The following is a 15,828-nucleotide window of genomic DNA, read 5'->3' on the forward strand; positions in this document are numbered from 1 at the left end:
ATGTAAATAATTGAGGCCGTAACAGATCTTTGTGGGACACCACTAGTCACATACTGGCAATTTGCATACCTACCCAGTATCCCTCCTTTCTGTTGCCTGCTACTCAACCAGTTTCCCTGCCATGTCAGTAATTTGCCCTCAATTCCATGGGCTTCTCCATTAATTAACAGTGGGATTTAATCAAATGCCTTCTGGAAGTCCATATAAACAACATCCATAGATGTTTCTGTGTCCACTACCTTGGTCCACTTTTTCAAACATTCTTTGAGGTTTGATGGGCATGACTTCCCTGTCATGAATTCATGCTGGCTCATTTGATTAACTGAAAATTTTTGAGGTAGACAACTAACCCATCCTTGATTAAAGACTCCAGCAATTTCTCTATTGCAGATAAAAATCACACAACATCAGGTTATAGTCTAACAGGTACACTTGGCAGCATTAGCTTTTGGTGCGCTAGTTATTTCTCCCTTGTTATACTCAGCAGCCTTGGATAGATTTTATTCAGTTCTAGCGATTTTATCTACTTTTAAGTCTGCCAGACCACACTCAACTTCCTCTCTATCTATCCTAATTTCTTTAAGTATGTTTGAATAGAACCACTACAGTATGGCAACAGGTCTTTCGGCCCATCAAGTCCACGCTGACCCTCTGAACAGCATTCCACCCAGACCCAACCCCTACCCTATCCCTGAAACCCTGCACTTCCCATGGCTAATCCACCTAGTCTGAGCGTTATGGACAATTTAGTACGGCCAATCCACATAAACTGCACATCTTTGGACTATGAGAGAAAAGTGGAATACCCAGAGAAAATCCATGCAGACATAAGACGATGCATACTCCACACTGCCAGTCACTGGAGGATGGAATCTCGCCCAGGTTCCTGGCACTGTGAGGCCGCTGTGCTAAACACTGAGCTACCATGCCACCACCTCCACTTTCTATATCCACTCACTCATCCCTCTCACTTGTGACACTGACACAAATTATTCATTTACCCCTATACCTATGTCCTCTGGATCCACACATAAATTACCATTGTGGAACTTAATGGGCCCTACTTCTTTCCTAGTTGTCCATTTACCCTGAATGTACTTATATAATAACTTAAGAATTATCTTCATTTTAATGGGACCTTGATCAGATGGGCCAATGGGCTGAGGAGTGGCAGGTAGAGTTTAATTTAGATAAATGTGAGGTGCTGCATTTTGGAAAGGCAAATCAGGGTAAAACTTATACGCTTAATGGTAAGGTCCTGGGGAACAAAGAGACCTTAGTGTAGGTTAATAGTTCCTTAAAAATGGAGTTCCAGGTAGACAGACAGTGAGGACGTGTTTGATATGTTTGCCTTCATTGGTTAGGAGTATTGGAATATACAAGTTGGGAGGTCATGTATAGGACACTTTTGGAATGCTGCATTCAATTCTGGCTTCCATGTTATAGGAAGAATATTGTGAAACGTGAAAGAGTTCAGGAAACAAGGATGATGCCAAGGTTGGAGGATTTGAGCTACAGAGAGAAGCTGAATAGATTGGGGCTATTTTCCCTGGAGTGTCTGAGGTTGAAGAGTGGCCTTATAAAGGTTTGTAAAATCATGAGGGGCATAGTTAGGTGAATAGCCAAGATCTTTTCCTGAGGGTGGGGGAGTCCAAAACAAGGTTTACAGGGGTTAGGTTTAAGGTGAGAGGGGAAAGATTTAAGAGTCCTAAGGGACAACATTTTCGCACAGAAGGTGGTGCATGTATGGAATGCTAGAAGAAGTGATGGAGACTGGTATGATTACAACATTAAAAGGCATCTAAATGGGTATAGGAAGGGTTTGAAGAGATATTGGCCAAATGCTGGTAAATGGAACTAGATTTGTTTAGGATATCTGGTTGGCATGGATGGCTTGGACCGAAGAGCATTTCCATGCCGTACAGCGCTGACTCCATCATTATTTCATGCTTCTTTTTGCTCTCCTGCACTTTCTTTTGGGTTTCTACCATTTGCAGCCCTTGGTATCTGCCTTAAGCCTCACTTTTTTTCTCATTTTCCAATCCTATTTATCCCTTGGTCCCAATCTTTGTCTTTATTGGATCATCTTCGTCTTGTACTCTCCTTATTTCCATTCACACTTCTCTGATCCCGATTTACCTAAGCTGTCTGTTCCTAGTCTACTCTTGCCAAATCATACCAGACCTTATTAAAATTAGCCCTTTACCAGTTTGAAAGTTTGATTTCAGGCCCATCCATGCTTTTTCATAACAGTTATGATTCCTGTCTGCAGCCTCCTTCCCAACTGATAGTTAAACTGCTTGCCTGACTTTGACCTAAAATTAAGTCTGGGACTGTCTCCTGTCTTCTTGGAGGTGGTCATTACCTGGCATATATGTGGCTTGCACGTTATTTCCTGTTCTGTTTAATACCTTCTCTAAGCAGCGGTGTGCTGACTTACCTTAAATACACCTTGCACTCAATTTCGGAACTCTAACCTAAAGAAGAGTTTAAACTGGACTGCCATGAAATTATCTTTGTCAGAGGAGCCAGCTAAATCCTTGGCTATTTCTGCCTTGCAGCTGGATGAAGCTCACAATCAGGCCAGGAGGTTGCAGAGGTCATTGGATGAACAGACAGAGCAGTCTGAGAACCTGCAGGTACAGCTGGAGCACCTACAGACCAGGTACAGTCCTAAGTTTCCTGGTTACCTCCATGCGCACATTAAGCAGATGGAAGATGAATCTCTCAGCCAATCCAGCACCTGTTTTGGTCCCAAAGTACATCTTGCTCCACTGCACCCATTTTTAGCATGCAGAGCGGTTACACTTCATCAAAAGCAGCTTTATTCAAACTATTGACAAAAACAAGACAAATTAAATTGTAGTATTGCGCTAACCCTGGCTCATTGCCTGTCTTAAAGCTAATTGTCAACCCTCACAATAACTTCTGTGCTCAATTACACTGAAATGGAAACTCTGATGCTTTTAGAGTTTATATCTCCCTTGTGCTATCATTGAATAAATGCTTTATACGCAAGTAATCTCTGTATTCATAATTTATGGTATTAACCATAACCCTTCATCTCACACCCATGCACAATCCTGTATTGCATGCTAACATGGTGCGTGATTTCTGCAGCCAACAATATGAACTAAACCTATCGCTTTAATAAATATGTTTTTCAAATGTAATGTTAAATTTGATACTCAGTGATTGAAGTCCTGTTTGTTAATAATGTGCTTAAAATACATTATTTTTAATGCTTTCCTTCGTGGCTTCAAATGACAAATATTTACATATAGTACTCAACTGAGACAAAGAACTGTAGTTGCTGGAAATTTTGAGCAAAATCAGAAAGCGCTGGAGAAACTCAGCAGGTCTGGTAATATCGTTGGAGAGACAAACAGTTAATGATTCAAGTACAGTGACTCCTGTTCAGAACTTGTCTGATATTCTGATGAAGTGTCACTGAACTTGAAATGTTACCTTTGTTTTTCTGTCCATCAATAATGCCAGGCCTGCTGAGTTTCTTTGATACAAAAACAAAGTGTAGTATTCAACATCGAAAAGTAGAAATCAGAAGGGGTCTCTGATATACTTTAACAAATTAGCATTGTGAGGGAGATACAGTATTAGCAGTTTTAGCAGATTAAAATTGTGTAAATCTCCATGCTATGATGAGATGTATCCTAGGGCTGCTGTGACAGGTAAGGGAGGAGATTGCAGAGACCCTGGCATTTAATTTCAAATATTCTATGCCCAAAAAAAAAGGTGCCAAAGTACTGGAAAATAATAAATGCTGTACCATTATTCAGGAAGACTGGGAACTTTAGGTCAGGGAACCTAACATCAGTGATAGGGATGTATTTGGAAAAGTTTCTGAGGGACAGAATTAATCTCCACTTGGAGAGACCAGGATGAGTTGAGGATACTAAGGGTGACTTTGTCAGAAGGGGATCCTATTTTGATTGGATTTTATGAGAAGGTGACTAGGTGTGTAGATGAAGGTAGTGCAATGTATACCGACTTCAGTAAGGCTTTTGACAAGACCGATTTAGACGCTAAGACCCCATGGGATCCAAGGCCATTTGGCAAATTGGATCCAAAATTGATTTTGTGCCAGAGACAGGCTCCTGGTGAAAGAGTGTATTTGTGACTGGAAACCCACATCCAGTGGCATACAGGGTGTCTTGCGATTTGTGGTATACATTAATGATCTAGACATGAGTGTGGCAGTTTGATCAATAACTTCACAGATGACACAAAAATTGATGGTGTGAAAAGTAGTGAGGAGGAAAGACTTTGACAATGGGAGGATATAGATGAGCTGAACCTTAGCAAATGAAATTTAACCCAGAAGAGTGTGTGCTGATGCATTTGAGTGAACTGGCAAGGTAAGGGAATACACCATAAACTGTAGAACTCCGGGGAATGGTATCCACGTCCATCGAACTTTGCAGAGCGTGAGACAGTGTGAAAAGGTGATTTAAGGAGTCAGTTGGGATATTTGTGTGCTTGGACAAGACGTTGAATACCGGGGAAGGAGGTTATGGAGCCATATATGATATTAGTTAGGCCATAGTTAGAGTGCTGTGTGCATTCCTATTTGCCACACTATAGGAAGTATATAATTACACTGGAGAGTGTACAAAACCAATTCACCAGGATATTGTTTGGGCTGGAACAATTCAACTAGGAAGAATGACTTGATAGGCTGGGAGTAAGTAAGGACTGTAGATACTAAAAGCCAGAGTTAATAGGTAGAGTCATAGAGATGTATAGCGTGGAAACAGACCCTTCGGTCCAACCCGTCCATGCTGATCAGATATCCCAACCCAATCTAGTCCCACCTGCCAGCACCCAGCAAACCCTCCAAACCCTTCCTATTAACTTTGGGGGAAAAAAAGAAGTGAAGCTGGAAAAGCACAGCAGATCAGACAGCAGCAAAGGAGCAGGAAAGTCGATGTTTCAAGCCAAAACCCTTCATCAGAATGGCCCACAATGTTGACTTTCCTGCTCTTCTGGGAAATGGGATTAGAATAGATGTTTAATGACTGACCTGAACACAATGGACAGTGAGGAAGGTTATCAGAAATTGCAGCAGCACCTTGATCAGCTGGGGAAGGGAGCCGAGAAATGGCAACTGGAATTTAATGTCGATACGTGTGAGGTCTTACATTTTGGAAAGTCAAATCGAGGTAGAAGTTTCATGGTGAATGGTAGGGCATTAAGGAGTGTAGTGGAACAGAGGGCCCTTGGAGTTAAAGTTCACTGTTCTCTAAAAGTGGAGTCACAGGTCAACAGGGCAGTGAAGAAAGTTTTTGGCACACTGGCCTTCATCAGTCAGGGCATTGAGTATAGGAGTTGGGAAGTTATGTTGTAGTTTTACAGGCCATTGGTGAGGCCGCACTTGGGGTACTGTGTTCAGTTTTGGTCACCTTGTTATTAAACCGAAAGACTGTAGAAGAAGTTTATAAGAATGTTGCCAGGATTCAAGGGCAGAGTCATAAGGAGAGGTTGGACAAGCTAGGATATTTTTCTTTACAGTGTGGGAGACTGAGAGGGGCCCTTATAAGATCATGAGAGGCATGGATAGGGTGAAGGCACTCAGTCTTTTTCCCAGGTTTGAGGAATCGAGGCATCAGGTTAAGGTTAGAGGGGAAAGAATAAAAGGAACCTGAGGGAGGCAACTTTTTTACATAGAGGGTGGTACGCAAATGGAATGAGCCACCAATGGAAATGTTGAGGTGCATACATTAACAACATTTAAAAGGCATTTGGACAAATACATGAATAGGAAAGGTTTAGAAGGATATGGGCCAAGTGCAGGGAAATGGAGTTAGTGTGGATGGACATTTTAGTCGGTATGGACCAATTTGGGCCAAAGGGCCTGTGTCCATGCTGTAGAACTCTGATGATGATGATGGGCCAGAGGGCCTCTTTCTGTGCAGTAATACTCTATGACTCCATTTATAACCTGAATTGGCTCTGTTGACTGGAGGTTAATTAGAATGTATCAAGGAGAAGCTCTGATCCTGAACCTTGGTCGCTCCCTGTTTGAGCCTTTAAAACAATGCTCACCATTTGTTTTTCCCTTTTGCTGTCATTCACTGTTCTAGATTCTACCATTAAAAATAAATCTTGTCTGTATCCACCCTGTTAAGATGCTTTAGGATCTTAAACATTTCAGTCAAATCACCTTTTACTCAAGTGATGCAAGCCTAGTCTGTGCAACCTTTTCTCAGTAGGCGAAAGTGAGGACTGCAGATGCTAGAGATTAGAGTCAAGATTAAAGTGGTGCTGGAAAAGCACAGCAGGTCAGGCAGATCCGAGGAGCAAGAAAATCGACATTTCGGGCAGGAGCCCTTCATTAGGATTGAGGCTGGAAGCCTCGAGGGTGAAGAGATAAATGGGAGCAGCCAGGGCTGGCGAGAAGGTAGTTGAGAATGCAATAGGCAGATGAAGGTGGGGGTAGAGGTGATAAGTCAGAGGGGGAGGGTGGAGCGGATAGGTGGGAAGGAAGATTGGCAGGTGGGACAGGTCATGAGAATAGTGCTAAGCTGGAAGTTTGGAATGGCATAAGGCAGGGGAGGGGATATGAGGAAATTGGTGAAGTCCACATTGATGCCCTGGGGTTGAAAGGTTCTGAAACGGAAGATGAGGCGTTCTTCCTCCAGGCGTCGGGTGGTGAGGGAGTGGTGGTGGAGGAGGCCCAGGACCTGCATACCCTCGGCAGAGTGGGAGGGGGAGTTGAAATGTTCGGCGATACAGCTATGGGGTTGATTGGTGTGGGTGTCCCGGAGATGTCCCCTGAAGCGCTCTGCGAGAAGGTGTCCAGTCTCCCCAATGTAGAGGAGACCACATCGGGAGCAACTGATGCAATAAATTACATGTCTGAAAGTGTAGGTGAAACTTTGATGGATGTGGAAGGCTCCTTTGGGGCCTTGGACGGAGGTGAGGGGGAGGTGTGGACGCAGGTTTTGCAATTCCTGCAGTGGCAGGGGAACGTGCCATGAGAGGAGGGTGGGTTGTTGGGGGGTGTAGACCTGACCAGGTAGTTACAGATGGAATGGTCTTTGTGGAAAACGGATGGGATGGAGAGGGAAATATATCCGTGGTTGTGGGGTCCATTTGTAGGTAGCGGAAGTGTTGGTGGGTGATGCGGTTTATGCAGAGGCTGGTGGGGTGGAAGGTGAGGACCAGGGGAGGTTCTGTCCTAGTTTCAGTTGGAAGGGTGGAGGTGCAGGACGTGGAGGAGATGCATTGGAGGGCATCTTCAACCTCGTGGGATGGGAAATTACAGTCTTTAAAGAAGGAGGCCATCTGGTGTGTTCTGTGGTGGAACTGGTCCTCCTGGGAACAGATATGGCAGAGGCTTTTATCCAAAACGTTGATTTTCCTGCTCCTCGGATGCTGCCTGACCTGCTGTGCTTTTCCAGCACCACTCTAATCTAGACTCTCATCTCCAACATCTGCAGTCCTCACTTTTGCCTGTTTCTCTGCTGCGTGACTCTATAACTCCAATTCAAGATTGCTATGGAACATGACAAAGATGGGCCTGAAATCAGTGTTCTAACCGGAGGGCAGCTAATGTTAATAAATCAGATGTGATTTGGCCAAAGTGGACTGGGAGCAAATAGTTTCAGGTAAATCTGTCTCAGAATAGTGGGGTTCTAGATGGAAATGGAGAGTACAGCATAAATGTTCCAATGAAGGAAAACGATTTGATCATCAAATCCTGTGAATCCTGAATATTGTGATAGACAGCATTGGGTTAAGAGAAACAAAGGGAGGCTTATGGTAGGGTGCCAAGGGCTCACCACGGAAGACAACCGAGAGGAGTACCAAATGTGCAAGAGGAAATTTAGGAGAGCTGTGAGGGATGTGAAAGGATACTGGCAGCATACAGGCACATTGAGGGTAATGAGGGAAAGATGTTCTAAATGAATTCTTTGTGTCGGTATCCACATATGACAGGTATAGGTATAGAAATTGGGGAAAAGAACATGCCCAGTTGTGTGAATGAGGGCCGTTTTGGATTTTTTTTGGTATTATTCGCTCATGGGATGTGGCCGTCTCTGGCTAAGCCAACATTTATTGCCGAGAGGACAGTTAAGAGTCCAGCACATTGCTGTGGGTCCAGAGGCACATGTAGTTCAGACCAGGTAAGAATGACATATTTGCTTCCTAAAAGAACATTAGTGACCAAGATGGATTTTTCCCAATGATTGACAGTGGTTTCATGGTCAGCATTTGACATTTAATTCAAAATCTGTTTTATTAAATTCAAATTCCACCCTCCTCCATAGGTCCCCAGAACATTAGCTGTTCTGGATTAATAGTCTGGCGATAATCTCACCAGTCCATTGCCTTCCCTTGACTTCAGCAAGGTTTTTGATAAAACTGAGAGCAAAATTAAGAGCCCATGAAATCAAAGGAAATTTGGCAAATTGGATCCTCAATCGAAATCAATCTGGCTAAGTGTGAGGCAAGACAAAGAAGACAAGGCAATACCTAATGAATGATAAGAGCCTGGGAAGTATTGAGGATCTGATGGACCTTGGTACACTGTACACTTGTCCCTGAAGGACAGTTGAATAAGGTGGTTAGGAATGCATACTTGGCTTTATTAGCTGAGGCATAAGGTTTAAAAGCAGGGAGGGTATGCTGAAATTGTGTGAAACATTAGTTTGTCCTCATCAACAGTACTGTGTACTCTTTTGGAATCCACATTATTAGGAGGATGTGATAGCAGTGGAGAGGGTGCAGAGGAGATGGACCAGGATGTTACCTAGACTGGCGAGTTTCAGTTATTGGACAGACTGGGATTGTTTACCTTAGAGGGAACAAGATTGAGATGCATAAACACGAGGGGCATGGATAGTGAAGACAGGAAGAGGTTTTACCCCTTGACTGAGAGATCGATGACTGGGGCCATAGACTTAAGGTAAGGGGTAATAGGTTTAAAGGAGAGATGAGAAAACTCTTTTTCACTCAAAATGTGGTGCGAATCTGGAACTTTGCCAAAAATATCTTAACATTTAAGTATTTTGATATGCATTTTTGATGCAGCAAATAATCAAGAAAACTAATGAATGCTGGTCTTCATATCCAAACAACTGGAGTACAGGTTTGCTGGAGTTGAGACCATAGTTGAACCCCAGTTGCAATACTGAGAGTAGATCTGGGCACCACACATGAGAAAGGATATATTGGCCTTGGAAGAAGTACAACATAGTTTTACAGGAATGATACCTGGACTTCAAGGGTTAAGTTATGAGGAGAGATTTTACAAATTAGATCTGTTTTCTCTTGAATTTAAAAGGATACTCTAACAAAGTCTTGAAGAAAAGAGAGGTTAGATAAAGATAAACTACTTCTACTGGTTTGGAATCCCAGAACTAGTGAGGCATAGTTTGAGAATTAGGGTCAGACTATGGAGAAAAGATAAAAAGAGAAACAGAAATTGCTGGAAAATCTCAGCAGGACTGGCAGCATCTGTGCAGAGAAATCAGAGTTAATGTTTTGGGTCTGGTGACCTCCTTCAGAAAGGTCTGATTTTGTTTATTCATTCAGGAGAGATGTTAGGAAGTACTTGTACACAGAGATGGTGGTCAATGTTTTGAATTCTCTGCTAAAAATTGCAGTAGGTGCAAGATGCTGCTCCCAGGAGTGAGAACATAGACCGTAGAACAGTACAGGCCATTCAGCCCTCGATGTTGTGCCGACATTTTATCCTACTCTAACAACAAACTAACCAACATATCCATCATTTTACTATCATCTTTGTGCCTATCCAAGAGTCGCTCAAATGTCCCTAATATATCTGACTCTATTACCACTGCTGGCAGTGCATTCTATGCACCCACCATTCTCTGTAAAGAACCTATCTCTGGCATCTCCCCTAAACCTTCCTCCAATCACCATAAAATAGTGCCCCCTCATGACAGCTATTTCCGCTCTGGGAAGAAGTCTCTGGCTATCCACTCTACCTATGCCCCTCATCATCTTGTACACCTCTATCAAGTCATCTCTCATTCTTCTTCACTCCAATGAGAAAAGCCCTACCTCCCTCAACCTTTCTTCATAAGACATGCCCTCCAGTCCAGGCAGCAGCCTGGTAAATCTCCTCTGCACCTTATCTAAAGCTTCCACATCCTTCCTATAATGAGGTGACCAGAACTGAACACAATATTCCGAGTGTGGTCTAACCAGGGCTTTATAGAGTTGCACCAAATATGCCATCTTAACAACTTTATCAACTTAAGTGGAAGCTTTGAGGGATCTATGGATGTGGACCCCAAGATCCCTCTGTTCCTACACACTGCCAAGAACCCTGCCTTAAACCTTTAATTCACAAATGCTACTTTCCAAAATAAATCATTCACAATTTTCCAGGTTAAACTCCATTTGCCCACTTATCAGCCCAACTCTGCATCCTGTCAATGTCCCGTTGCAACCTACAACAGCCCTCCACACTATCCACAACACCACCAACCTTCGTGTCATCGGCGAACTTACTTCCACCCTTCCACTTCCTCATCTAAATAATTTCTAAAGATCACAAAGAACAGAGGTCCCAGAACAGATCCGTGTGGAACACACTTGTCATTACGCTCCAGGCTGAATACTGTCCATCTATTACCACCTTCTATGGACCAGCCAATTCTGTATCCAGACAGTCAGATTTCCTTGTATCCCATGCCTGCTTACTTTCTGAATGAGTCTTATCAAATGCCTTGCTAAAATCCGTGTACACCACAACCACTGCTCTACCTTCATCAATGTGTTTTGTCACGTCCTCAAAGAATTCAAGAAGGTTTGTGTAGCATGACCTGCCCCTCAAAACCATACTAACTACCTCTAATCAAACTATGCTTTTCCAACTAATCATAAATCCTGACTCTCGGAATCCTCCAATAATTTGCCAACCACTGACTGACTGCTCTGTAATTCCCAGAGTTCTCCCTATTCCCTTTTTTTTTTGAACAAAGGAATAATACCACCCTCCAATTACTCCAGTGGACAGTGAGGATGCAAAGATCATTGCCAAAGGCACAGCAATCTCTTCCCTCGCTTCCCGCAGTAACGAGATGCAGTAATGGGCAGCATGGTGGCTCAGTGGTTAGCACTGCTGCCTCACAGCACCAGGGTCCCAGGTTCAATACCAGCCTCTGGCGACTGTGTGGAGTTTGTACATTCTCCCTGCGTCTGCATGGGTTTCCTTCAGGTTCTCTGGTTTCCTCCCACAGTCCAAAGATGTGTGGGTCAGGTGAATTGGCCATGTTAAATTGCCTGTAGTGTTTGGTGCATTAGTCGGAGGGAAAATGAGTCTGGGTGGGTTACTCTTCGGGAGGTCAGTGTGGACTCGTTGGGCCGAAGGGCCTGTTTCCACACTGAAGGGAATCTAATCTAATCTAAAAACCTTGGGTATATCCCATCTGGCCCAGGTGACTTATCCATCCTTATGTTTTTCAAAACTTCCAGAACATCCTCATCATCAGCCTATTTCACACTGCTCTCTCAAACAACAAGGTACCTCTTACTAATGAACAGTGAAACAGAGTATTCATTAAGGACTCCCCTCTTCCTCCAACTCCAGCAAACGTTCCCTCCACTATCCCTGATCGACCCTACCCTCACTCTCGCCATAGTCTTCTTCCTCACATAAGGATAGAATGCCTTAAAGTTTTCCTTAATCCTACCTGCCAAGGCTTTGTTATGCCCCATTCCAGCTCTCCTAAGTCCATCCTTCAGTTCCTTCCTGGCTACCTGGTAACCCTCTAGATCCCTGTCTGGTCCTTGTTTCCTCAACCTTAAGTAAGCTTCCTCCTTCCTCTTCACTAGATGTTCCACATCTCTTGTCACCTCAAGGTTCCTTCACCCTGCCATCTCTTCTTTGCCTTAGTGGGACAAACCTATTCAGCACTATCAGTAAGTGCTTCCTAAACAACCTCCACATTTCTGTTGTGCATTTCCTTGAGAACATCTGTTCCCAATCTAGGTGCCCCAGTTCCTCCTAATAGCATCGTAATTCGCCCTCGCCCAATTAAATTCTTTTTGTACCACCTACTCCTATCCCTCTCCATGACTATAGTTAAGGTCAGAGAGTTGCGATCACTATCACTGAAATACTCTCCCACTGAGAGATAAGGAGTTTCCGATCAATATTAGGGAAGATGAAGCCACCCATGACAACAACCCGGTTACTTCAGCACCTTTCCAAAATCTGCACCCCCCCCCCACCACCACCACCCCACCATGTCTCTGCTGCTATTGGGGATGGGTGTATTGAAAACTCCTAATAAAGAGACTACACCTTTCCTACTTCTGATTTCCGCACATACTGATTCAGTCGACAAACCCTTCTTGATGACCTCCCTGTCTGCAGCTATGATATTATGCCTGATTAGCAATAACACTCCCCCATCTTTTTATCTGCCTCCCGATTCCTTTTGAAACATTTTAACCATAGAACACCCAACAATCATCCCTGCCCCAAATCTCTGTGTTGGCCACAACATCCCAGCTCCAAATACTCATGCATGCTCTAAGTTCATCACCCTTTTACCTGACACATCTAGCTTTGAAATACACAGATTTCAACCCATCACACTGACTGCAACTTTGCCCTATTAACTGTCGATCCTTCCTCACAGACTCTCTGCACATTGCATCTGCCTGTTCACCCCATCCTCTGATTCATAGCTCCGGTTCCCATTCCCCTGCCAAGCTAGTTTAAGCTCTCACAGAGCTCTAGCAAACCTCCCATCCAGGATATTGGTACCCCCTCCAGTTCAGGCACAACCTTGGACAGGTTCCACCTTCCCCAGAAGGTATCCTAATGATCCATATGTCTGAAGCCCTCCATCCTACACCAGCACGGCAGCCACATGTTCAGCTGCACTCTCTATTCCTAGCCTCACTAGCACATGGTGCTGGTAGCAATCCTGACATTACTACTCTGCTCATCCTGCCTTTTTAGCTTCCAACCTAACTCCCTATAATCACTTTTCACATCCTCCTCCCTTTTCCTAGCTATGTCATTGATACAGATGTGCACCACGACTTCTGGCTGCTCCCCCTCCCCCTTAAGAATCCTGTAGACTCGATCCAAGATATTCCTGACCCCCACACCCAGGATGCAGTATACCATCTGGGAGTCTTGTTCACAACCACAGAATCTCCTGTCTGTTCCTATAACCATTGAATCTCCTATCACTGTCACTCTCCTATTCTTCCCCCTTCCCCTATGAAGCACAGAACCAGGCTCACTACAGAGAACTGGCCATCTTGGGGTTCCCCTGGAAGGTCGTTACCTGCCCCACCCCCCGTCACCAAGCAATATCCAAAGCAGTAAAAGCGGTATACTTATCGAGGGGAATGGTCACAGAGGATCCCTGCACTGTCTGCCTATTCCCTGAGATAGACATTGTGCTCTGTTCAGCGAAGGTACATAGACATACGGGCCAAAGGCGAGTAAGCGGAATTCGGCCACAGATCAACCATGATCCCAGTGAATGGCAAAATAGACTCAAAGGGTGAATCGTGTACACCTGCTCCTGTGTGTTCCCATGCTCTAGCCCAGTGCAAGAAGGTGTGGTTAGAATTGTTAGGTTCAGAATGCATATGGATATACTTGCCTCTATTAGCTGAGACATAGTGTTTCAGAGTGAGGAGGTTATACTGGAATTATGTGAAACATTAGTTCTGCCCCAGCTAATGAATTGTGTGCAATCCACATTATTAGCAGGGATGTGGTAGCACTGGAGAGAGTGCAGAGGAGATTTCCCATGAGTGGCACAGGCATAGTGGGCAAAGGGCCTTCACCTGTGCTGTAGATTATTAAAACTGCCATGCAATCATGGCCCTTTACAATTCCCTGCACTTTGCCTCCATATCTGCTGTTCTGTTTCCCTCAGACTGTGAGGGGGCCTATCGTACATTCCAAGCAATTGGATGGCTCCTTTTTGGTTTTTAGGTTTTTTTAGATTAGATTAGACTTAGTGTGGAAACAGGCCCTTCGGCCCAACAAGTCCACACCGACCCGCCGAAGCGAAACCCACCCATACCCCTACATTTACCCCTTACCTAACACTACGGGCAATTTAGCATGGCCAATTCACCTGACCCGCACATCTTTGGACTGTGGGAGGAAACCGGAGCACCCGGAGGAAACCCACGCAGACACGGGGAGAACGTGCAAACTCCACACAGTCAGTCACCTGAGTCGGGAATTGAACCCGGGTCTCAGTTGCTGTGAGGCAGCAGTGCTAACCACTGTGCCACCGTGCCGCCCACTGCTAACCACTGTGCCACCGTGCCGCCCACTGGTTCTACCCATATGTTTTTTTTTAGGAGTCTTCTATGATCTCACCCTTACAGCTGTAACAGAGTCCTTGACTACAAACTCTTCCACATTCAGTAGTTCCCCTTCATCTGCACCACGTGTTATTACTTCAAAGAACTCCAAAGAAATTAGTTAAACATGATTTCACAAACATGTTGGCTCCAAACCTTAAACTTATCTAGTTGTCCTGTTATAATATCTTTAATGCCTCCTAATATTTTCCTTATGATAGATGTTAAGCTGACCCTTGCTTTCTGCCTCCCTCCATTTTAGAATAAAAGGGTTAGTTTAGTTATTTTCCAGTCTAGAGGAGCCTCAGATTACCCCTCCCCACTTAGACTACTGGCCCCAGCTCCGACAGCCTCCCTGCTCTGACTCTCCCTCCCTTGAGACTGCCTCCTTTGAGCCACGGCTCAGTGCACTCCAGTTTCCTTCAGTAATCATTCCTGCACCATGTAATTTAAATCACCAGATTCTGGTCTTAATCTCAACGGCAGAGACGAATGTTCCCCAATAAGGATAACACAGCAGTTCGAGTCCATAGCTGGTTGAGTCATCTCCCTATACGATCTGTTAAGTGAATCTGAAAATGACCTTCTCAACCACAGGAAACTAATTGGGAAGGGAAATATACTGAGCTGTCTGCAAAATGCAATCCCAATCCTGCCTATAACATTCCAACAACGTAACTACAAACATTCATTCTGCTGTGGGATTCTGAATTTTGGCTTCATGCCCAGTGTTGGTCCAGCTCCAGCCTTCCTTCCCACTCCTGGGAGCAACACGCACGATTGCACTTGAGAGAAAATGAAGCAAGTCCCACCAACTGCAGGACGTGCTGTTCACTTTAAATCAGAACTGAATGGACATTAGCTGGGGAAAGCGGACAAGCAGGCTAACTGGAAACAAAATGGCCTTCTGTTATTCCTGATTGGGGTGGAGAGGGGAAAGAAGTTCAGTGTTGTTCTCTGTAGTGCAGGGAAGATTAAGAGAAGTTGAGGTTTTCAAAATGATGAATAGTTTTGGTGGAGAGGATCACAAACACCAGATCAGTGTGTGAGAGATCCAGAGTACACTGCCTGAGAAAACACTGAAGCCAATAGAAATATTCCAAAGGGAATTCAATAAGATCCAGAAGGTGAATTATGAGTAAGGGTTCTAAGGAACAGGTAGTAATATGGAATTCTGACTAACTGTTCCAAAAATTCAGAACAATGGTCAACTTATCTATTTAGCTACTGTTTCAGACTTTGAGCAGGATCTTCAGTGTTGACTGCGGGAATGGCATTCTAACCATTCTAGTCCAAAGGTGTGCGGGTCAGGTGAATTGGCCATGCTAAATTGCCCGTAGTGTTAGGTAAGGGGTAATGTAGGGGTATGGGTGGGTTTCGCTTCGGCGGGTTGGTGTGGACTTGTTGGGCCGAAGGGCCTGTTTCCACACTGTAAGTCTAATCAAAAAAAAACCCTGGAACAGCGGTTAAATCCAGTTGCAATGA

General features: G+C 44.3%; 1 protein-coding gene across 4 annotated transcripts in view; it reads left to right on the plus strand.

The window, feature by feature from the left end:
- The window catches only part of ccdc102a (coiled-coil domain containing 102A), a 209,675-nt gene that overhangs the window by 187,897 nt on the left and 5,950 nt on the right, over positions 1 to 15,828 (plus strand). For all 4 annotated transcript variants that reach the window (XM_060838302.1, XM_060838304.1, XM_060838303.1 and 1 more), the window contains one exon: positions 2,562 to 2,665. In XM_060838302.1, the coding sequence (XP_060694285.1) occupies positions 2,562 to 2,665 (104 nt within the window). The remainder of the gene's footprint in view (positions 1 to 2,561; positions 2,666 to 15,828) is intronic.

The sequence above is a fragment of the Hemiscyllium ocellatum genome, chromosome 17 (assembly GCF_020745735.1).
Source record: "Hemiscyllium ocellatum isolate sHemOce1 chromosome 17, sHemOce1.pat.X.cur, whole genome shotgun sequence".
In the NCBI taxonomy this organism is placed as follows: Eukaryota; Metazoa; Chordata; class Chondrichthyes; order Orectolobiformes; family Hemiscylliidae; genus Hemiscyllium; species Hemiscyllium ocellatum.